This window comes from Leucoraja erinacea, chromosome 4, assembly GCF_028641065.1.
Source record: "Leucoraja erinacea ecotype New England chromosome 4, Leri_hhj_1, whole genome shotgun sequence".
In the NCBI taxonomy this organism is placed as follows: domain Eukaryota; kingdom Metazoa; phylum Chordata; class Chondrichthyes; order Rajiformes; family Rajidae; genus Leucoraja; species Leucoraja erinaceus.
The window spans coordinates 48626171-48651546 of record NC_073380.1 but is presented as its reverse complement, the minus strand read 5'-3'; the positions used below and the strand labels follow the sequence as shown (position 1 = coordinate 48651546).

The window sequence follows — 25376 nt, the reverse complement described above, 5'->3', positions numbered from 1 at the left end:
AATTTTAAAAAAAGAAAGAAAAAACTATGGCTCTTTCCAATTATTACTCTTTCCTTTCAACCGAACAGGGACATAAAGATTCTGTACTCTTAAAATTTCACCCTTAAATGGCCTCCATTTCTCTACTACATCCTTCCCATAAAACAAAATGTGTCAATTAATTCCACAGATTCGCCCACGTCTGGCTAACGAAATTCTTCCTCATCTCCATTCTAAACCTTTATTCAGAGGCTGCGCTTTCTGGTCCTAGACTCTCCCACTCGTGGAAAAATTTTCTCCACATCCACTTTATCTAGGCTTCATGTTAAATTTCATGAGCTGACCCCTCATGCTAAGCCCTGTCTTCATGGGTCAGTCCTGCCATCCAGGACTCTTTTCTTTAGCAAAACACAAAGTGTTGGAGGAACTCAGCAGCTCAGGCGGCATTAGGCGAGGGAGTGGACATTCCCTCCACTCAGTGGCGTAGCGTGGGGGGGGGGCCAGAGGGGCGGTTGACCCAGCTCCGATGCCGAGCGGCCGCTGCCGCTGTCCCAGCTCTGAGGCCAGGCCGCCGCTATCGCTGCCGCTGCCGCCGTCCCAAAGCCGCCGCTGCCGCTGCCCCAGCTCCGAGGCCGCCAGCCAGCTCCGCCATTCGGCCTTGGCGCAGGCGGAGACGGGGGATACAACAAAAGAAATCGCATCCCCCGAGGGAAGAGACCAAAAACGGGTTGCCACACATACACAACATAATAAACCAATAATCAACTAAACAGGACAAAAGAACAACACAAAAAAAGAAGAAAAAAAACAGACAGACTGCAGGCGAGCCGCAGTTGCTAAGGCAGCCCGCCATCTTTTTGTTAGGTTGAGAAAATAAATACAAAACTTGGATTTATAACAGCTCATGGGACATGGCTAGCCGCTAATGAGGAGGCACAATATTTTTAAACTGCCCCGGCCCTGCCCACCCTACGCCACTACCTCCACTTATACCGCTTGACCGGCTGAGTAGCCCCACCCACATGTGTTTTGCTCGAAATTCCAGCATCCACACTATTTTTTTGTGTTCTTTCCCTGTTTCCTTCATTCCCAGGAACGAAGCAGATTGCAAAAAGGGGTGAACACAGCCCAGTCCGTCATGGGTACCGACAACCCCACCGTCAAAGGAATCTGCAGGAGTCGGCATAATCAGAGACCCACACCATTCTACACTCTCACTTCACTTCTGCCGTTGGGTAGAGAGGTACAGGATCACGAAAACTGTACAGTCCAGGTTCAGGAACAGCTTCTTCCCTACAACCATCAGGCTATTAAACACTATAACCTCCAAATAAGTTCCCAAATACATAGCTTTGTCTTTGCACTATTATTGTATGTTTGTATTTTTACATGGATATATGGTCACCTATTTCTTTTTCTCCAGAGATGCTGGCTGACCCGCTGAGTTACTCCAGCTTTTTTGTGTCTATCTTCGGTTTAAAGCAGCATCGACAGCTCCTTCCTACACATGTTTACATACCTGTTGTGCTGCTACAAATAAGAATGTTATTGTTCCGTTTCGGGACATATGACAATAAAACCACTCTCTTTTAGAGTTCGGCATAATTCCAGTCTAAAGTGAAAGAGACGGGTCTAGGTATAAAAAGCTGCGGGAACTTGTTTATTTACAATGCAACGAAAATGGTCGGGAATTCCAACATATCTCCCCGTTTTAAAACTCATGTTTAGTTTTCTTTGCGCCCTTGACAGTTTCAAAGCCTGCTCGTAACACAAGGGAACAGGAGGAATGCTTCAGCTTGGGATTTACGTTTTGCCAAATCACTTTGAAGCCAAATGAACACCAGATTTTCGCTGCGCTCGTTTCTCCGAGGAGTAATGTAATGTGTAACACGATCGGGACAGATCCGTTGGTATTCGCCCTGAAGCACCTGAAGCGCTGGCGAAATGTGCGTTCATCCCCACTGTAAACAAATGTTGTGAGAGCAGGGAGATGATGAAAACATGTGCTAGAGGAAAGCTTGCAGGCTGTCTGCTTCCTTTTACGTTTTACATTTTTGTGGTCTGATTGTAGCCAGTGGGTTTAAACCCTCTACTTAAAACTTTCAAAGATCCAGACACTTTGCCTTCTGCAGTTTGTAATCCGAGAGAGCGAGTGAGAGAGCGAGAGAGAGTCTCAGTCGAAGATTACCGGTCCTTCCAAAGAAATCCCAAGGATGTGTAATATGGACATTCTGAACTACTAGTTTATCTGGTGCAGCGCGTTGCTATATATTCGAGGTTCCAGCATGAAAGCTGCCAAGAAAAATTAGAGTTTTATTCTTTTTTTTACGAAACCATAATTTCCCCCCTTTCTTTGAGCCTCTTCGCCCACGAAATGAAAGGTAGGTTCGAAGTTAGTGCGAAATGATGTTACCGTATTTGCACGCTTAGTGCGAGAAAGCTGCGCTATTTCGATATGAGTATGTTGACATTTCGTGGCGTGCTTTCTTCGTTGGAGGCTCTTAGAAAATGTATTATTACTGTCTTGGCCTGGATATTTTTTGTCAGAACTGGCATTTGCTAAAGTGACACGAATCGCACGAAATGGTTATTTTCTTTTCGATAGGATTTATTTTCAATCGTGGTGTAATTTCGCTGCTATTTCGCGATATGTCGAAACGACGGTGCTTTCCGCTGTGTTGTGTCTGTGTGTGTGTGTGTGTGGGGGGGGGGGGGGGGGGGGGGGGGGGGGCAGCAGGGAGGATAGTGCGTGAATTCTCACTCGTAAATGTTCCGTAACTTTGTCCAACTGAATAATAGTGGATGGCCTTTCGCAATCTGAAATCTCCACATCCCACCAGTCATCTTGTTTACATTCTCAAAGGAGGAATTTTGACCCCAGGGTATGCAATGTCGTTTAATTTGCCTTCTTGGGAAAAAAAACATCTGGTAGTAATTCTGTGGCAACGGGACTAGAACTGGGTTACTCGGCGGCTTGGAGGGGCTTCCAAATCTCTCTAGTAAACGCAACTTGCCGACATCAGAGAAGAAAACATTTGGTTGTGATCCAGAGTCCTTGTAGAAAAATGATCGCAGCTTTTCTGTGAACTTATGCCATCAGCAACAACATGCATTTGTAAAGAACTCCGAAGCGATACAACAAAAACAACCCCTTCAGCCCACTATGTCCGTGCCGAACACGATGCCAAAGTTAAATTGATTAACCCCCGCCCCCTTCCTCTACCGCAGGGACCGGTGCTGGGTTTAAACTCTTGTTTACCCTCTACATTCACGATTTGGATGACAATGCAGTAAACTTGCAGATGACAACAAAATTGATGCCAAATTGGACAGTGAGGAAGGATATCTAACATAAAGAACAGCACAGCACAAGAAACAGGCACTTCGGCCCACAATGTCTGTGCCAAACATGATGCCAAGTTAATTAATCTCCTATGTCTGCAAGCCATCCATATCCCTCCATATCCGTATGCCTGTCTAAAAGCCTCTTAAATGACTCTATTATATCTGCCTTGACCACTACTCCAGGCAGTGCATTCCAGGCACCCACCACCCTATGTGTAAAAAAACTTGCCCCGCAATTCTCATTTAAAGATTGCCCCTCTCATTTTACAGCTGTGCCACCTGGTCTTTGACATTTTGTCTACTTTAAGGTCGTGATTGTCTAGCAAAATGTCTCAAAGCACTGACTGCAGTATGGTCAAGGTCAAATAGTGAGACCCATAAGCAGTCTGAAGAGGGGTCTCAACTGCCACCCATTCTTTCTCTCCAGTAATGTTGCCTGTCCCGCTGAGTTACTCCAGCATTTTGTGTCTATCTTCGACCCCAAAGAAGACATTGGGATAGAAGACCAAAAGCTTGGTCAGGGTTGGTTTTATGGCAGTGTCATAGAGACTTAGAGTCACACAACGCAGAAACAGGCCCTTCGGCCCAACTTGCCCATGCTGACTGACCAGCATGCCCCATCTTCACTAGTCCCACCTGCCTACATTTGGCCTATATCCCTCTAAACCTATCCTATCCATGCATCTATCTAAATGCTTTTTAAACATTGCGATAGTCCCTGCCTCAACTACCTCCTCCAACTGTTCATCCATACACCCACCACCGTTTGTGTATAAAAGTTAGCCCTCAGGTTCCTTATAAATCTTTCTCCCCTCACCTTAAACCTATGTCCTCTGGTTCTTGATTCCCCTAATCAGAGCAAAAGACTTTGTGCTTTTACCCTATATATTCCTCTCATCATTTTATACACCTCTATAAGATTGTGAAGGATACATTTAATATGCTTTATCTATATGCTTGATTAAAAGCTCAACATGGCTTAACATGGAAATATTACTGCTTGACCTATGCTCTAGATTAAGAGTTGAGCATAGAGACATTATACAATTAAAATTGAGGAACTAGCTGAGACTGGCAAAGCTTACTTAGATTGTTTCGGCCCGAAACGTTGCCTATTTCCTTCGCTCCATAGATGCTGCTGCACCCACTGAGTTTCTCCAGCATTTTTGTCTTACTTCATAATACTTGCTGCAAGCAAACGACTAAATTCTGATCAACGGAGCGATACCGTTAGGCTACGGGAGGAAACATTCATATATTTACACTATTAATATGGGAGGTAACTGGAGAAAAGGAAGTGCAGAAGGTGAACGTGTCTAAAAATTAGGGTCGTCAGTGCTGAGTATGTGGAAAGTTATGGTTAAGCCAGTAACTGACCTAATGGCCATCTGTGCATCTGTTATTGTAAAATACGATTAGCCTTACTCTTGGCCATTTGCATATGTAATCGAACTCGTTGTCACACTAATTCACATGAATCACTTCAGATGATCATACCTGGTACTTCTCGTTTTTGTATGTATAAAAATGTAGCTCACCCCCTCCATAATCGAATGGGTTTTGGAGCGACAAGCAGTATGTAACCATACTGACTGTATCCCCCCTACTCCCGGTACCGTAATAAAGAGTTATTTGTTTGACTGAAATTGTTTGATGTACTCCGTTGTCTTCGAACAAACTTTTACAAGATCACCCATCCTCTGTGCTCTTAACTTTACTCGAGGGTTTTTAAAGGGGAAAGGAATTCCGGGGCTCCGGGTTTGTGCTGGCAAGGATGTGAAGAATTTAGATAGGCACATGGATATGCTGGGACTAGAGGGCTATGGATCATGTGTGGGCAGATGAGATTAGTTTATCTTGACCTTAAGTTCAGCACAGATATTGTGGGCGGAAGGGCTTGTCCCTGTGCTGTATTCTTCTATGTACTAATTGCCTTCAGTTCTGTTCATTAGGGTAGAACTGGAGTTACAGAGTTTTTGGACTGGAGTAGAGTATACTGTAGGGGAGTCTCTGATTTGAAACACTGACCCTGTTCCTCTCCCCACTGTCATTGCCTGACCTGCTGAGTATCTCCAGCACTTTATGTTTCTGGTTTAACTTTCCAGAATCTGCAGGCATTTAGAAAAAAAATAGCAGACTCCTATTTTGTTTCAGTGGGATACCTGCCCAATGACCACTTGAATTTACTTAAGCAGAAATAATATTTTTGCTTAAGAAAGTCCAAATTAGGAACCAAAAGCATATGATCAAAGACCTGTTGCTGGATACCTATTATAGCCCCAGAAAATGTAACATGGATCAGGTGTCATGATTAACCTCTCTCTGTGATTGCAGTGTAAGCTGCAAAGCAACTTAATATTGCTGGTTATTGTAATGATTTTAATGTTCAGCCAACACAAACCATGCTGTTGTTCGGTTGGCATATCATTAGGAGGCCAGTGTGGTCTTGGATGAACACCAGTTAAAACTAGCCTGCGATTCTTAAAGCAAGCCGGCAGGTCTTAAAGGGGAGACGCATTTTGGCTGAATCTAGAGGTTATTGTGACCTTTTGAGTGAGTATACTGCAAAGTTTACAGAGTTCTCGTGAAAAGTTTTCACAATGGAAACCGCAGCCACAGATTGAAGGCATCATGACTGCCATTTGGACGCCAAACATTAATTCACATGAATCACTTCAGATGATCATACCAAAGCTGTTTATTCCAAGAATGGAATTCCTCTGAGATTACATGATAGAATAGATGTATTGAATTACATAGGATACACAGCACAGAAACAGTCTATTTGGCCCAACGTATCTTCAGTATGCCAGTGTTTATGCTCCACTTAAGCTTTCTCTAGTTGTTTTTCTTCATGCATATTTATGAGTATTACATTGTATTCCTCCTATCCTCATGTTTGTCCAGCCACACATGAAAGGTTCTATACTATTCATTTCAAAAACATTCCTAGTGCTAATGAAGAAATAAAAACTGCAGATGCTGCTCTACCAATAAAAAGGGACACAAAGTGCTGGAGCAACTCAGCGAGTCAGGCAGCATCGCTAAAGAACATGGACTGTCGGTGTTTTGGGTCGAGACCCTTCTTCAGACCCGTTTTCCCTCCTGTGATAATGTTCCACACTCTTTGGATTGACAATTCTATTAAATTAATGTTTAACTTTCTTAGTTGGGTCTGATAATGATGGCCTCCCCAGTCCTCCTCACAAGTGGGAACATACCCTCCACATCTCTATCAAAACCCTCAATAGTTTAAACAGTCTCTATTCGATTGGGTTTCACATGGATATTTTTTTGTTCAAGAGGAAAGTGTACTCATCTTCCCTTGACACAATTCTGGATAATCCCAATACTCTCTTCTCTATAAGTCTAGCCTAACCATGATTTGATGCAGATTTAATGAAGCTTCCCTACCTTTCAATTCTATTCTAGAAATTAAATGGTTTCCTTTTTATGTAGACCTGCTAATTCATGGCTTAACCTTTTGTGATTCATGTAATGGTACCACAAGATCACTTTTAAAAATCAACAAAACGTATGGGAGAGGATCACAGGAACAGCTGTGACAGGGAGAGAGAGCGGGCGTGGGCAGAGCAGCCGCCAGCAGGCCTTGCTGATTCACTGAGTGAGCGAGTGTGTCTGCTCAGCGCTCTACCCATCCACGATTGGTACGCCTTGGGGAGTGCAGAGAAGCACATGGAAATGCCCTGTTCCCACCCAGCAAAAAAGATGCCTGCTGCCTCTCAGCACCTAACAAATATCCCCATCCATTTGGCATCCAAAATGCTCATTTTTAGGTTTAGTTTGTTATTGTCATATGTACCGAGGTATAGTGAAAAGTGGCAACCTGCAAGATATTGAAAATATCTTTGCAGTCTATAAGGATTTTGATTCCTAGATACTCATTGCCATAATCTATTTGTTTAAGAAAAAAACTACAGATGCTGGAATAATCAAAGGTAGACAAAAACCTGGAGAAACTCAGCAGGTGAGGCAGCATCTATGGGTGACGGTTCGGGTCGAGACCTTCTTCAGTCTGAAGAAGGGTCTCAACCAGAAATGCCATAATCTCTTTTACATTTACTGACATTGTTGTCTTTGTCCTGCTCTTAGATTGCAGCAGTTGGAAAATTTCAGTGAGGAGATTATTATTTCATAAGTTCATAAGTTATAGGAGCAGAATTAGGCCAATTGGTTCAACAAGTCTACACCACCATTCAATCATGGCTGATCTATCTTTCCCCCTCAACGCCAATCTCCTGCCTTGTCCCCATAACCCCTGATACCCGTACTAATCAAGGATTTGTCAATCTCCGCCATAAAAAGTATCCATTGACTTGGCCTCCACAGCCTTCTGTGGCAATGAATTCCACAGATTCACCACCCTCTTTAGTCAAAAGAAATTCCTCCTCATCTCCTTTCTAGAGATACGTCCTTTCATTCTTAGGCTATGGCCTCTGGTCCTAGATTCCCACACTAGTGGAAACATCCTTTCCACATCTATCCAGGCCTTTCATAATTTGATCACCTCTTATCCTTCTAAGCTCTAGTAAGTACAGGTCCAATGCCTATTTAATTACCTGAGGTTCAGGAAGGAGATTTACCTACTGAACTCTGAAATAATGTGGACTTCTAATAGGTCTTTTTCTCCCTTCCTTCCACTTTCAACAATTTATTCTGCTCTGCACAAACCTGATGATCTTCCTCGGGTTACCCTTTTAGTAATTAGTTTGTGCAGTACTTCTGATGTTAGTAAAACTGTTCTCTTCACCTAGCACTCACATTTTTAATTTTGTGACTCAACACAATAATACACCACTATTTTAGGAACGATAGCAATTGCTGACCTGCGAGTCTTTAATGATCCCTTTGGAAAACACTGATGTGGTGTTCCTTTTAAATGTTTGCTTACAATGGACATGAGTAGCTGGTAGAGCTGGTGCCTCACAGCGCCAGAGACGCGGGTTCGATCCTGACCTAGGTTGCTGTCTGCGAATGTGGAGTTTGCACATTCTTCCCTGTGACCGCACGGGTTTCCTCTGGATACCCTGGTTCCCTCTCACATCCCAAATAAACGTGAGTTTGTAGGGTTAATTGGCCTCTGTAATAAAAATCCCTTTCTTGGATGAGAAAGTGTGAACGGGTGATCAATGTTCAGCATGAACCCGGTGGGCCGATGGGCCTGTTCCATATTGAATCTCTAGAGCATTGAGCTTCAAAATGGGTGGTGGTATAAAATCAGCACATTGTTCTGCTAATCCATGTCCAATAAAATCTGGAGTGTGGCGGCGCCTAACGGCAGCAGCTCGACTGCAGTCCGCCTGCCTTTTTAACATTTTTGTCCCGTTAGCTGTATGTTTTTTGTTTTAATTTTTATTATGTTTTAACTGTGTATATATGGGAGGGTGGGGGGCAGGTGGGGGAAACCGTTTAATCTCTTCCCTGTACGGGGACCTGACATTTTCCCTGTTGGGTCTCTGGTGTCGTTGGGTCTAACATCGTGGAGCTGGCGGCGGCCTCCAACTGGAACCCAACCTGAGGGCTCCAGTCGCGGAGCCTGCGGACTCGCCATTGCGGAGCTGGCCGACTTCGGAGTGGGGAGAGCTGTGGTGGCGCGCGGTTGCAAACCGACTTCAGAGCTTCGGAGGCTCCGGCCGCAGGCTCGGTGGACAGGAACATTGGGAGCTCTCAGGTCCCTGGTGGGAGACCGCTTTTCGGAGCTCCCACAACGGCAATTTCTCCCACAGGATCTCAAGATTTAAATGACTTGGAGCGGGGCCTAACATCGCCCGGCGCGGCTTAAACGGCCGCGGGACTTACCATCGCCCGCCGGGGGCTTTAACATCGTGAGCCCCAGTCGCCTCGACACTGCAGTTGGACTGCTGGACCGTGGGAGAAGAATAAAGGGAAGAGATATGACTTTTGCCTTCCATCACAGTGAGGAGGTGTTGGAGATTCACTGTGACGGATGTTTATGTAAATTGTGTTAAGTGTGGGTCTTGGTTTTTTTGTAATGTCATGTCTGCAGGAATGAAATTTCGTTCAAACCTTGTCTGTTTGAATGACAATAAAAGGCATTCTATACTATACTATTCTATTCTATTCTATTCTATTTACAACACCTCACAGACATTTAGCATGTGTGTGCACTTGTGCTTGTCTCCCCGTATGGTTCAAGCATATTTTGTTTCACAAAGGTGCAAACACATCACAGATACATTTGGAACTCCAGCAGCAATTAGCACACAAAATGGAAACACTAACTGACCCAAGTTCTCATCTTGAGGGTATTGCAAAGGAAGCATGATTACGAGATTGTTCCAGAAAAAGGTAGAAATGCTTAACATATCAGTCGTATCTGTTGAAAAAGAAACAGCTATATTTTTCAGGTTGAGGAACCCGTTTAATTTCATATTTTCATACTGTTTTGCTATTTTGTTAAAATTATTATTGCCACGAATGATGGTCTCATCATTCAATAATCACAATCAACAGCATCAATAAAATTAATGTGAGGACACAAGGAAGCTGGTGTACAAAAGAAGTTACAATATGCTGGAGTAACTCAGCGGCTCAGGTGGCATCTCATGAGAACATGGATAGGGGATGTTTCTGGTCGGGACCGTTCTTCAGACTGATTGTAGTAACATGGAGAAGGCTGGAAGAGGAGAGGTGTAGGACAAAGCCAAGTGTGTGGAGTTGGGTGCGGATTTTTTTTGATAGACATATGGTTGGACAAAGTCCAGAGATGAAAATACAAAGGTGTGAGATAAGGATAGGAGTGCCAGTTGTGAAGAGACAGGAATATACGGGGAAGGGAAGGGGTTGGAGAGAAATGGGTACAAGTCCACGAGGGCACAGGGAAGAGATGGGGAGCAGTTACAGAGACTAAGTTTTGTATCTGATTGACCAAACAAACTGAGGACCCACACATTCAGATTCAGATTCAACTTTAATTGTCATTGTCATTGTCAGTGTACAGTACAGAGACAACGAAATGCAGTAGAAAACAAAATGAAACCAAACACATTAAGTGATCTTTTTATATATGTGGGTAGATTGGGGTGTGGAGTTCACAATTAAACTTTCCCTTCTTTCCTCCTAGCTAATTTAAATTCTTTCTGGTGGTTATTTCACAAAATGATATATTAAGGAACTAACTATGTCATTAAGCTGGAAAGAGAGCAGATATGTTTTATGAGAATGTTGCCAGGACTCGAGGCCCTGAGTAATAGGGAGGGATTGGGCAGGCTAGGACTTTGTTCCTTCGAGCACAGGGGGCTAAGGGTTGACCTTATGGAAATGTATAAAATCATGAGCGGAATAGATGGGGTGAATGCACAGTCTTTTATTCAGGGTAGGGGAAGCAAGATCTAGAGGATATAGGTCTACGGTAAGAGAAGGAAGATTTAATAGGAACCTGAGGGACAACGTTTTTACTCAGAGGGTGGTGGGTGTGTGGAATTAGCTGCCAGAGGAGATAGTTGAGGCAGGTCCAATAACAACATTTAAAAGACACTTGAAGAGATATATGGATAGGAAAGGTTTAGAAGGTTATGGGGCAAATATGGGCAAATGGAACAAATGTAGATGGGGCATTTTGGTTGTCATGGACAAGTGGGGCTGAAGGGCCTGTATCTGTGCTGTATGACTCTATGACTCTAACTTGCAAAATGAAAAGATCTGGAAGTTCAAGTCTTGTATAATTATTGACGTCTTGAGTTTCCTTTGCCTCATTTATTTAATTGCAATAAAGTGTAAAAATATCAATAGACAATAGACAATAGGTGCAGGAGTAGGCCATTCGGCCCTTCAAGCCAGCACCGCCATTCAATGTGCTCATGGCTGATCATCCACAATCAGTACCCCATTCCTGCCTTCTCCCCATATCCCCTGACTCTGCAATCTTTATGAGCCCTATCTAGCTCTCTCTTGAAAGTATCCAGAGAACCAGCCTCCACCGCCCTCTGAGACAGAGAATTCCACAGACTCACAACTGTGAAAAAGTGGCTCCTTAGCTCCGTTCTAAATGCCTTACCCCTTATTCTTAAACTGTGGCCCATGGTTCTGGACTCCCCCAACATCGAGAACATGTTTCCTGCCTCTAGCATGCCCAAACCCTTAATAATAATCTTATATGATTCAATAAGAAAATTCCAAAGTATACAAGCCCAGCTACTCCATTCTCTCAGCATATGTGGAATTAACCTTATGAACCTATGCTGCACTCCCTCAATAGCAAGAATGTCCTTCCTAAAATTAGGGGACCAAAACTGCACACAATACTCCAGGTGTGGTCTTACTAGAGCCCTATACAACTGTAGAAGGACCTCTTTGCTTCTATACTCAACTCCTCTTGTTATGAAGGATAACATGCCATTCGCTTTCTTCACTGCTTGGTGTACCTGCATGCTTACTTTCATTGACTGATGAACAAGGACCCCCAAATCCCGTTGTACTTCCCCTTTTCTCAACTTGACACCATTTAGATAATAATCTGCCTTCCTGTTTTTGCTACCAAAGTGGATAATCTCACATTTATTCACATTAAACTGCACCTGCCATGCATCTGCCCACTCATCCAACTTGTCCAAGTCACCCTGCATTCTCATAGCATCCTCCTCACAGTTCACACTGCCACCCAGCTTTGTGTCATCTGCAAATTTGCTAATGTTACTTTGAATCCCTTCATCTAAATCATTGATGTATATTGTAAATAGCTGCGGGTCCGAGCTCTGAGCCTTGCAGTACCCCACTAGTCACTGCTTGCCATTCTGAAAGGGACGCACGCGTTCATCCCACATAGATACAGAGCTGACATTTCTGATAGAGGTTAGATATCTAAAATCCAGCTATCTGAAACCAAAACTTTCCGAAAATAAGACATTTTTGAAAACTATTCTGTTCTATATTTATTTCATTTTACTGTGAACTTACTGTGCAAATACTAGGAAGGTTCAGTGAGGTGAAAGTTCTTGTTGATGCGTATGGTTAGTTATTGGCTTCACTGCTTTGTTGACAGTGGTACACAGGTCTAGTTCCTCTGCTGTTGCATTGATCTGAATGACCATTGACCCGTCTCAGCCTGAACCACCTGAACTCCACCTTTGTAATTTCCTGTGTTTTCTGCCATTGCATTAATGTCAAAAGGTCAGAGATACCCCTGTGTGCAGCACTGCAAAAAGGAAGCCTATTGGGTTGTCTGTAATCAATACATTTACTGTTGAAATTGGATAAAGGCTCAGGAATAAGTGGAGCATGTGTAGACATTGACACCATTTATGACTAGATCATGAAGATTTTTTCCAGAAATGATATACATAAATACACAGATGAGAAACTATCTACAAATTTAAAATTATGATTTAGACAGTGGTAATAGAGAGTATGTAACAGAGATGAGGATGCCACTAAATGGCCAATTTCAATTTAGAATGCTAATTGTCTCAATGATGAACTGCAATAAACTGAGTGTTTCAAGTCCAAGATGGTTAATCATATTTAAAGGCATCATGGAATAAGGTAATTAGAAATGTGTGCAGATGAAGCCTCAGTGGATTTTGCCAGTAATTGCCAATGAAAATCTTTCTGCTGGGTAAATCTACTTTGCCATTGAGATATCCCTACATTTGCATTAATTACCATGGAAAATCTTAGCTATGGCTGATGAAAATTGCACTGAGGAAGTGCAATTAAACCAAAAGACACATTTACTGTGCTGGGATTTGCAAGAATGGGTCAATTTGTACGGGAAAAGGCCAGTGTCCAAAATGCTACAAGGTGGGAAAGTATATTTTCATTTCATTATTTTACAGAAAAAAGAGCATGGATCAACAGATAGATTTGTTTGGATTGATTTGAGAGGCACTTTTGTTCACAAATCTTGTCAGTTCATTGAGGTTGAAGAAAAGTGTTGTTGTTACAATTTGTTGAATGAACCCTGAGAATAACTCCTAATGCTATTGTGAAAGACACAAGGTCAGGCAGTATCTGTGGAGGGAATGGACAGTCTACGTTTCAGGTCTGAGAAAAGGTCCTGACCTGAAATGTTGTCTGTACATTTTCGCCACAGATGCTGCCAGATCCGCTAAGTTCCCCCAGCACTTTGTGTTTTGCTTCTTTAGAAAGACCATGCATTTCTAAGATTTATAACTCCAAATATACCATTGTTGGTACAGCTAATGACCCAAAGAATTTTAAGATTCATGTAAGTTTAAAGACAAATTTATGAGGCATTTGTTTAATGCTATGAATTAAGACCTGCGGATGGAAGGTTACATTAATGATTTCCAACAAAGAACGTTGGAGAAGGCAGGCATGGGTTATTGATTGAGGATGGTCAGCCATGATCACAATGAATGGCAGTGCTGGCTCAAAGGGCCAAATGGCCTCCTCCTGCACCTATTTTCTTTGTAACGCCAATGGGCTGCTGAACATGTATGGAACCAAGTGATTGAAGGTGCCATTACCAACATGCCCTGTGACTGAGACTACTGTATGTTTTTTGCTCATGAATAAGTTGTTAATTTTGAAGAATGTGTGTTGAAAGAGGAGAAAATGATTTTGGAGCCATTAGGTTTTTGAAAACGGTTGACTTCAGAAAGAAAAGTAATTGAACAGCATTGGCAATGATGCTTCCATTGTTTTAAATTATGTTAATTATAAATTATAATAAATTATAATAATTGTTGAAATTATGAAAAGGGTTTTACATCTGAAGGAGAAAGATAAAACAGCGAGGTTGATGAAAAACAATGGTGATCCAATAGAGAAGGGTTTCTAGATAAATGTATAAATACATGTGAAGATATCACAAAAGCCCTAGGACAATAGAGCTTTAAAACTAAGAAAGAGATAGGGCAGGTTGACAAGATTCAAGGAAAATTTATCAAAGGTAAGTCTCAGAACCAAATGAAATTATTTAAGAAGGAACTGCAGATGCTGGAAAATCGAAGGTAGACAAAAATTCTGGAGAAACGCAGCGGGTGAGGCAGCATCTATGGAGCGAAGGAAACAGGCAACGTTTCGGGTCGAAGAAGGGTCTCGACCCGAAACATTGCCTATTTCCTTCGCTCCATAGATGTAGCCTCACCCGCTGAGTTTCCCCAGCATTTTTGTCTACCAAATGAAATGACCTGATTTGTTTAGCAAATAATCCCAGTGGATTGTTATTGACTGAAGTCGAACTTTAATTGCAATAGCCAGATGTAAATAGCCCAATATCTTTCTTTGGAAGTGGATAATAGGAAGAACATTTGTTTAATTTTCAAGTAGTTTCAAATCTCATGTATACATTGTCAAAAATCCAGGAAAATCTAAAAATTCAGTAGGTTCAGTCTCAAGGGTGTCAGATTTTGGATATACTGCTCTTGCAGTGTCACAGGTTAATATTACTCTCTTTCTCTGGCATTCATCTTGATTCCACCTCCTCGAAATGAGCTAACTATTGGACTGCTCATAAACATCTCTCTGATTTGAAGTAATGGAAGGAGCTTGCCATCAGAAGCTATCACTAGCTTCGGCCTTTGGAACACCTTTCAAGTCTAACTGTGGCCAATGTTTTATAACCCATAATTTAAAATTTAACTTTTGAGTATTTATGCATGGGGCAATAGTGGGCAATGGCTTTGGTATATCCCAGGCAAGCTCCATCTAAGTGTCAGTGTAGGTGAGGGGAATATTAAGGTGATAATGTATAAATGAACTCTCAGAATATGTTCAATGCAGACTGAAGAGCTTTATTATGAAAATCTAGACATGTGGTTATAAAAGAAAACACAATAGCAGCAGCCAGACAGGAAATAGAGAATTGACGTTGTTAAGTGTTTTCATAGTTGGAGGAGGAATGGAATTAGAGTACAAAGGGTTCAATGCAGGGACCACATTTGTTTTTGACATTAATTGTTGAATTAACCCGGCAGTTCACTGCATGATCTGGTACATCTATTTATTTGATGGCTTCAGAAGTTGGAATAATGCAGATTGTGACATCTTATATAAATTAATATGTACACAACATAGATGTAGTAGTCTTAAAGACGCCTTAAAAGCCAGCATGAAGAAATGTGAAATCGACATCGACAACTGGGAAACCAATGCCAGGGACAGGAAACTTTGGTGAACCATCATCCAAGAAGCGCAGAATTAGAAGAGATGCGCAGAATTAGAAGAAAAGAGAAGAAAACGGAAAGGTATGCAGCAACAACCAAAGCCCGATCTGCCATCAGGAATTACCTGTCCTGAATGTCGAAGAACTTTCAAAGCCACGAGTGGACTCATAAACCACCTGAGAGTCCATAAAAACAACAAAACGTAGACCATCATCCTCGACCTCGACGGATAGCCACGACGATGACGAGTTGTCTCCCCACTGCCACTTCCATTTGGGGATTTCAATTATTATGAAAACAACCTTCTTGGATTCAAAATACATTTAGCATGTCTCCTATAAACTTTATGTCAATAATAAGAAGAAATCTATTCCAGCTTTGATTCCCTGTTTATTCCATTAATGTTGTATACAGACCACTAAACAGCAGTAGTGAGGTTGGGGATAGCATCAAGCAGGAAATTAGGGATGCGTGTAGTAAAGATGCAGCGTTTATCATGGGTGACTTTAATCTACATATAGATTGGGCCAACCAAATTGGTAACAGCGCTGGGAAGGAGAATTTCCTGGAATGTATACGGGATAGTTTTTTAAACCAATACGTAGACAAATCGACTAGAGGGCAGGCTATCCAAGACTGGGTATTGTGTAATGAGAAAGGATTAGTTAACGATCTTGTTGTGCAAAACCCCTTGGGCAACAGTGACCATAATATGGTGAAATTCTGCATTAGAATGGAGTGTGACACGGTTAATTCAGAGACTAGGGTCCCGAACTTAAAGAAGGTATGAGACGAGAATAGGCTAGGATAGTCTGGCAAATTATACTTAAAGGGTTGACGGTGGAGATGCAATGGCAAAGATTTAATGACTGCATGGATGAACTCCAAAAATTTTTTTTTTTAAAAATAGGTGAAGGAGTAGGCCATTCGGCCCTTCGAGCTAGCACTGCTATTCAGTGTGATCATGGCTGATCATCCACAATCAGAACCCCGTTCCTGCCTTCTCTCCATACCCCTTAACTCCGATATCCCTTAGAGCTCCATCTAACTCTCTCTTGTTCATCCCTGTCTGGCGAAAAAATAAAACGGGGAAGGCGGCTCAACCGTGGCTAATAAAGGATAATCAAGCATAATGCTAAATCCAAAGAAGTAGCATATAAATTGGCCAGAGGACGCAGCAAAGTGGAGGACTGGAGAAATTTAGAACTCAACAGAGGAGGACAAAGGGGTTAATTAATAGGGGGGGGGGAGGGCATGAAAGAAAGCTTGTGGGGAATATAAAAACTGATTGTAAAAGCTTCTTTAGGTATGTAGAAAGGAAAAGCTTAGTGAAGACAAATGTAGGTCCCTTACAGTCAGAGACAGGTGAATTTATAATGGGAAACAAGGAAATGGCAGAACAGTTAAATGAGCACTTTGGTTTTGTCTTCACTGAGGAAGACACAAACAATCTCCCAGAAATACTAGGGGACCAAGGATCTAGTAGGGAGGGAGGAACTGAAGGGAATCCACATTAGTCAGGAAATTATGTTAGGCAAACTGTTGAGACAGAAGGCAGACGCAGGGCCTGATGGTCTGCGTCCCAGAGTACTCAAGGAGGTGGCCCTAGAAATCGTGGATCCATTGGTGATCATTTTCCAATGTTCTCTCAACTCTGAATCAGTTCCTGTGGACTGGAGGGTAGCCAATGTAACTCCACTTTTTAAGAAAGGAGTGAAAAAACATGGAATTATAGACCAGTTAGCCTTTCATCAGTAGTGGGAAAGATGCTTGAGTCGATTATTAAAGATGTTATAGCAGCGCCTTTGGAAAGCAGTAACAGGATCGGTCAAAGTCAGCATGGATTTATGAAGGGGAAAGCATGCTTGACTAATCTTCTGGAATTTTTTGAGGATGTAACAAGTAGAATGGATAAGGGAAACCAGTGGATGTGGTGTATCTGGACTTTCAAAAAGCCTTTGACAAGGTTTCACACAAGAGATTAGTGTGCCAAATTAGAGCACATGGTATTGGGGGTAGGGTATTGACATGGATAGAGAATTGGTTAGCAGACCGGAAGCAAAGAGTAGGAATTAACTGGTCCTTTTCAGAATGGCAGGCAGTGACTAGAGGAGTGCCGCAAGGCTCAGTGCTGGGACCCCAGTTATTTACTATATATATTAATGATTTAAACGAGGGAATTAAATGTAACATCTTCAAGTTTGCGGATGACACAAAGCTGGGTGAAAGTGTGAGCTGTGAAGAGGATGCTATGAGGCTGCAGAGTGACTTGGATAGGTTATGTGAGTGGTCAGATGCATGGCAGATGCAGTATAATGTGGACAAATGTGAGGCTATCCACTTTGGTGGCAAGAACAAGGTTTATTCAAGCAGATTATTATCTGAATGGTAATATGAATAAATGGGTCTAGGCAGATGTGGCAGACACATAATGTGAATGGGGAACATCTGTACAATCCATTCTACACCTACTAAGATGCCCACTTCTTGGGGAACAATGCTGCCTGGAAGATCTAGCAGTGAAAAATGAGCAGGCTGTCCACTGTGCAAGAGCCTGACCGAACATTTGAAGCATAGATGATGGGCACGACAGAAGAAGATCTGAATGGTGTCAGATTAGGAAAAGGGGAGTTGCAACGAGACCTGGGTGTGCTTGTACATCAGTAACTGAAAGTAAGCATGCAGGTACAGCAGGCAGTGGAGAAAGCCAATGGCAAGTTGACCTTGATTGTGAGAGGATTTGAGTTTAGGGGCAAGGAGGTCCTACTGCAGATGTACAGGATCCTGGTCAGACTGCGCCTGGAGTATTGTTTGCAATTTTGGTCTCCTAATTTGAGGAAGGACATTATTGCTATTGAGGGAGTGCAGGGTGCGTTCACCAGGCTAATCCCCGGGATAGCGGGACTGACATATGATGAAAGAATGGGTCGACTGGATGTATTCACTAGAATTTAGTATGAGAGGGGACCTTATAGAAAGATATAAGATTCATAAAGGATTGGACAGGCTAGATGCAGGAAAAATTGTTTCCGATGTTGGGGAAGTCCAGAACCAGGGGCACAGTTTAAGAATAAGGGGTAGGCCATTTAGGACTGAGATGAGGAAAAGCCTTTTCACCCAGAGAGTTGTAAATCTGTGGAATTCTCTGCCACAGAAGGCAGTGGGGGTTTTCTGGATGTTTTCAAGAAAGAGTTAGATCTAGCTCTTAGAGCTAAAGGAATCAAGGGAAAAATTCAAGATTCAAGATTCAATTTAATTGTCATTTGGACCCCTTGAGATCCAAACGAAATGCCGTTTCTGCAGCCATACATTACAAACAAATAGACCCAAGACACAACATCATTTACATAAACATCCATCACATTGCTGTGATGGAAGGCCAAAAAAACTTATCTCTCCACTGCACTCTCCCCCCCCCCCCGATGTCAGAGTCAGAGTCAAAGCCCCCGGCTGGCGATGGCGATTGTCCCGCGGCCATTAAAGCCACGCCGGGTGATGCAAGGTCGCACACCGGGTCTTGGTGTTAGAGCCCCCGGCGTGCGCTCGCAGAGTCCCACGGCCATTCCAAGCCGCGCGGGGCGGTGATGTCAGGCCCCGCTCCAGGAGCTCTTCGACCCCGCAACTCGGGCGGGAGAAGTCGCCGTTGCGAGAGCCCTGAAAAACGGTCTCCCTCCAGGGACCCGCGGGCTCCCGGTGCCGCCGTCCGCCAGACCCGCAGTTGCAGCCTCCGAATCTCCGGAGGTTGGGCCGCAGCAGCAGCAGCGCTCCACCACCGCTCTACCCGCTCCGGACTCGGCCAGCCCCGCGACGGTGAGGTGAGTCGTCGGCACCAGAGTCCCCGGTCTTCTCCTGTTGGAGGCCGCTCCTCGTAGCAGCCCCAACGACAATGGAGACCCGACAAAGAAAAGGTCGGGTCTCCCGTGCAGGGAGAGATTTAAAAGTTACCCCCTCCCTCCTACCCCCCCCCAGAAGGCAGTGGGGGCACCCCAACATTTGGAACAAAAATTACATAAAAACATAGACAGAAAATAATAAAAATGCAGACGGGCTGCAGAGGCCGCTGCTGACGAGAGTCGCGCCGCCTACCCAGGAACAGGGTACTTTTAGATGATCAGCCATGATCTTATTGAATGGTGCTGCTGGCTCGAAGGGCCAAATGTTCTACTCTTGCACCTATTTTTCTATGTTTATACTGTATTATATATTTTTTAATGTTTTATCTTTATCAAGAACATTTTAGATTTATAAACAAAAAAATAATACAGACTATACCAAAAATGTTTTGAAAAACAAAGGACGAATTCAACTAAACCTCTGTTACCAGATTGTTTAATTAAATCCACATTTATGGTGGGACACAATGGAGAAAATCAACAGCTTTAGTTTGAAGATCGACACAAAAGGCTGAAGTAACTCAGCAGGTCAGGCAACATCTCTGGAGATAAGGAATAGTTGACGTTTCAGGTCGAGACCCTTCATCAAGCAGCTTTATGTTCCTGGGATTACACATCTCTGATGATCTGTACTGGGTTCAGCACCTTGATACAATCACAAAGAAAGCTCACCAGCACCACTATTTCCTCAGAAGTTTGAGGAGATGAGGCATATTGCTAATTATCTAAAGAACTTCTACCGGTTTATGGTGGAAAGAATATTAACTTGTTGCATCACAGCCTGATTTGATAATTCAAATGGTCGAGAACAAAGAAGGCTGCAAGATGTGGTGGACATCATGAGTACTGACCTCCCCACCATCAAAGAGGTTGACAGAAAGTACTGCTGCCTCAAGTGCTGACCATGGTGCCGGTACTACCTGCTGGCATAGGCTTGGTTCACCTGCCGTGGGATCGGGTAGCTTGTCCTCAAGAGGGAAGTGTCTGAGCCCAGCCCCTGTTCATCCCTGAGGAGTGGAGTCCCGGAGAAGAGGTTAAGGAGAGATGGCGGTGGCGGCGGACGCAAATACAAAGGGCTGGTAAGAGGATCCGAGGTATTATCCTCCACACATTCAAGGTCAGCTGTCGGAGCACAGAGAGGGATGGCGGTTCGCTGGTCGATGCAAGAATCTGGACCGAGGCGACAGCTGGAAACTATGTATCAGCCAGGGGCTCGACTGGATTGGGCGGCGCTCTGTGAGACCGAGCGTGCTGACCAGACACAGCCTGCAGCGGCATAGAGTGATGGAGGACACCATAGACGTAGGGCTCTGAGAAGATTGGCATGTCCACGAGGATTCTCTCAGACTTCTACAGATGCGGTATAGAAAATATTTTGTTGGGATGCTTCCCGGAGTGATATGGCAACTGCTCTGCTCTGCTCTTGGCTGCCTGAACCTGCAGAGAGTGGCGAACAGTCCATCACAGACTCGACACTTCCTTCAGGCTGTCCATTTTCATGTTGCTTTGCATTAAGAAGGCTGGAAGTATTGTTGAGGATGTCTGACACTTTGGCACTACATTTTTCCTCTTCTATCTTCTGGGTGAAAATGCAGGAGCCTGAAAGCTCAATCTTCCAGACTTAAAAAACAATTTATTCCCCGCTCAGTCAGACCGCTAAACCTATCACCTCTTTCTCACTTGCTTTCCAGAGGTACTGCCACACACTCTTAACTCTACTACCTTTGGTTATTCTGTTATTCCACTTTAGTATTTTCCTTCCTACAACTTTCTGCAACAAGAAGAAGTCTCATCTTGACCACTTCCTGCCTGCGCTGTATATTGATTTTAGAAAAAACGCTACCATATATCGCTATGATTTTTTAGCCCTCTCACTCATAGTCCTCCTCCGCTGAGCAGGCCCCGAGGATTTTTCCCATCGATCAAAAATAAAAAAAGTTATGCGGGTTTAAAAAACCTTGAGATCCTCTCGCCTGTCAATCACTGCAATGAAGGTAACGCCCCTTCCGGGGGTGGGGGCAGGACTATAAAACCCCGGATGCCTGTACTTGACTCAGTCACTCTGCAAGATAGTGAGGGAGAGGCCACGACTCTCATTCTAAGCTGCGAATCAACAACTGTGAGTCTGCAATGTAATTGCAATAAATGATTTGTTAGCCCTTAATGACAATGCCATGAGTTGTTTGGCCTGCTGCCCTGCTTGTGCTTGAAACTGCAATGCTTTATTAGGTCCGACTGTGTTTGGAAGGAATAAATGCTTTATTAGGTCCGACTGTGTTTGGTTCAAAAATCCAGCTAATTTCGTGACTTCCGCTTAGTGAACAGGTTGCGCTGATTGCATAATTTCTGGTGAGTGCAGAGGTTGTGCTAATTGCATAATTTCTGGTAAGTGCAGAGGTCATGCTGATTGCGGAAGTGCCGCTGACTGTGGAAGCCCCAAAGTGGAGAGGTCGCGCTCAGCCGTGTAAGTAGATTCAAGAAAGTTTACTGCCATATATATGGTGTGTGAGTCAGTGAGTGTGTATGTATGTGTTTGTGAGTGTATTGTGAGTGTGTGTGTGTGTGTGTGTGTGTTTTTGTGTGTGTGTGTGTGTGTGTGTGTGTGTGTGTGTGTTTGAGTGTATGTGTGTGTGTGTGTATGTGAGTGTGTGTGTGTGTGTTTGTGAGTGTGTGTGTGTGTGTGTGTGTGTGTGTGTGTGTGTGTGTGTGTGTGTGTGTGTGTGTGTGTGTGTGTGTGTGTGTGTGTGTGTGTGTGTGTGGTGTGTGTGTGTGTGTGTGTGGTTTCCGTGACTGAGCTTAGCCCAAGAATCCATTCGGCCCACATTGTCCATACTAGCTCTCTGGAAACCAGTCTCTTCGGCCCACAACACCATGCTACTGTGTGATACCGTGTGATACTGGGACCCAACGGGTCCCACTTAGGCTAGTATATATATATATATATATATATGTATTTGTGAGTATGTGTATATATACATACACTGAACTTTTTGTTCTCGTGTTTATTATATTGTTTACAGTGTGTATGTTTACATGTCCTGTTGTGCTGCTGCAAGTAAGAATTTTAAAGGCCTGTTCCACTTGGGCGACTTAATCCGCGAGTTCTGGCAAGTTTGCCCTCGATTCATACTTGCAGCATGGTCGACACGAGGTCGTAGGAGGTCTTCATAACGCTCCTTCATGCTCGAGAGTGGTATCCGCATACTCAAGACCTCAGCTAGGTCGTGTCGGTTTTTTCAATATGTTAAAAATTCCCACAAGTAAAAAAAGCTTTCCATGGAAAAAGTAGATACTTTACTTGTAGGTTTAGTCATAGCAGGTCGTAGTAGGTTGGCATGTTAGCCATAGGTAATCGAGGGTAGTCGAAGGTAGTCAAAGGTAGTCGTAGATAGTCTTCACCATAGTCGGAGGGAGGTCGAAGGAGATCAAAGGATGTCGTCTTCACTCTCCACTATTCGGTGTCCAATTTTTTCGGTTAGTCGTAGCTAGTTGTAGCTAGACGTAGCTAGTCTTCAACATAATCGAAGGAGGTCAAAGTAGGTCTTCTACATAGTCGAAGGAGGTCTTCAACGTCATTTTTTTCAAACTCTCATAAACTCTTCTAAACTCGCCAATTAGGTTGCCCAAGTGGGACACCCCCTTTATTGTTCTAGCTGGGACATATGACAATAAAACGCTCTTGACTTGACTCTCGATAACACTGTTAAAAATGGAACCTTCCCTTAAAATTGTCAGACAAATGAGGTGTCAACAAAGAGCTTAGGTATACATAAAATATTTTGGAAATAACAAAATCAGAAAACAGCATGAAAAAAGGCCCTTCGACTCACCGAGTCCATGCCAGTTCCTGTTCACACTGGTTCTGTTATCCCATATTCGCATCCACTCCCTACGCATTAGGGACAATGTTACACAGGCCAATTGATCCACAAACCTGCACATCTATGCGATGTGGGAGTAAACTGGATCACTTGGAGGAAATCCACACAGTCACAGGGAGAATGTGCATATCCAGAGGTCAGGATCGAACCCAGGTCTCTGACTCCATGAGGCAGCAACTCTACCAGCTGCACCACTGTGCTGCCCTGAAAATCAGAATCTATTAATTGAGATGAAAGCATTTTAGAGACACTGATCACAACTTTGCTTAATAGAGGCTGCTTAGAATTTGAAAAAATTAATAATTTCCTTTAATAATTTGATGTGGAGTACAGGACTCCAGCCTTCTGTCTATATTTGTTAATACCATGCTCTATTTTCCTATATTGATTAAATTATTTGTTCTTGCAGACGACTACATTGAAGAAGAGGAGGTACATTCAATGGGTTACAAAAGGTTTGGTGAGTATTGATTACCATGAGTGTTTGAAAAAGTAGTTAATGTCAGAAGCTTTTGCTAAAAGAACAAAACCCCATCAGCAAGCACAGAAAATACTTTTAAGACAGCATTAACAGAACTGTTTTTGAAGTGAGTCATGCAATCAAGAACTAATTCCTGAAATACATCCAGAGTAGGTTTATGAACCTTAAGTCAGGTATACCAGGAGAACTGTAATTTAGGGAACATCACAAAACAACTCTTAGATTGCTACTGGGATATGTCTATACTCCAACTTGATATACAAAATTGAAATGATGAATCTTATATTCTGTATATATTTCAGCAATCAGTACATTTCACATAAGTGAATATTATTTTGAGCTTGACATTCTACTTCTATTCTGTTATGTTTCCAGAAGGATGTTTCATTCAATAGGCATTGTTTTTTTTAGAGGTATCTTACCCTGAGTTTGCACAAGAGTAGCAGAGAGTTTGGTACAATGTGCCTTTGTATCACTGAAGCAAATTTAAAAATTTCGCAATAGCTCGAATATACTTTACAGTAATAATATTATAACCACACTGAAAAATTTAATACAGAAACAGATGCTAGGGTTGATACCGTGTCTTAGTGGAGATCTGATTCTTGCGATTACAATATTGTGAGCTTGCTTAAACTATTTTGTCATTAGAAGTCAAACATATCTATTAAGAATGAAATAACAAGAGTTTAGGGCCAATGCTTCCTGAAAGGAAGAAGGCTAAAGTCTAGGGAACCCTGCCCCAAGGATATTGAGGGTTATGTCACCGTTGGAGTATTTTGTGCTATTCTGGTCACCACACTATGATTGCACTGGGGAAGGTGCTGAGGAGGTTTACCAGGATCTTACCTGAGATGAGGTGCAACTGGTGGACTGGGTTTGTTTTTCAGGAGCGGGGAAGGCTGATGGAGGACCTTATAGAGGTATATATAGAATTGTGAGGAGCATAGATAGGATAGATAGTCTGATGTGTTAAGATATGTGCACATGTGCAAACAGTTATATTGCCTGATGAAAACCAATGCAGTGAAAGTCCAGAATAAATTCCCCATTTAATATTCTGATGCTGACCTTTGCCATGAATTATTAGACCCCATGATAATAATGACTGTAAGATGGCTTTTGTAATTATATGCAGTTCTGATACGTGAACTATGTCATATGTTCATGTGTCATGACTCTATGTGACTGTAAGGGAAACTCGCACATTATTGAGATACACTCAAAAATGTTATTCGTGGCCTTCCTTGCCAGAGGTGCGAGTAACTGTGGAATGTTTCCTGTGCAGATCCATTGCATCCTTGAGATGAGGTAAACCGCAGTCTTTAAGTTCTGCAATGGGGCACCAAACAAATACACTATCTTTTCTTCAAAAGCGCATGTTGTTAAAGCAACACCGATCCAGTATAAAAGGAATGAATCTGTTATAATATTGTATAAACTGCTATAGTTCTTCCTGAAGATCATTCTGCTGAATATGGCCAGAGTGAGTCCCACTGCAAATTGTAGGAGCCGCACCTCATAGTTCGCTTGGGTAGTTTACACCCCAGCGGTATGAACATTGACTTCTCCAATTTCAGGTAGTCCTTGCTTTCTCCCTCCTTCCCCTCCGCTTCCCAGCTTTCCCACATCAGTCTGAAGAAGGGTCTCGACCCGAAATATCACCAATTCCTTCGCTCCATAGATG

At 43.0% G+C, this 25376-nt stretch overlaps 1 protein-coding gene across 1 annotated transcript in view; it reads left to right on the top strand.

Annotated features, from left to right (window-relative positions):
• Nucleotides 1-1772: 1772 nt before the first annotated feature.
• The window catches only part of colec12 (collectin sub-family member 12), a 117609-nt gene continuing 94005 nt past the window's right edge, over nt 1773-25376 (top strand). The window contains exons 1-2 of the mRNA XM_055634195.1: nt 1773-2360; nt 23618-23668. Of these exons, the coding sequence (XP_055490170.1) occupies nt 2354-2360; nt 23618-23668 (58 nt within the window). The 5' untranslated portion in view covers nt 1773-2353. The remainder of the gene's footprint in view (nt 2361-23617; nt 23669-25376) is intronic.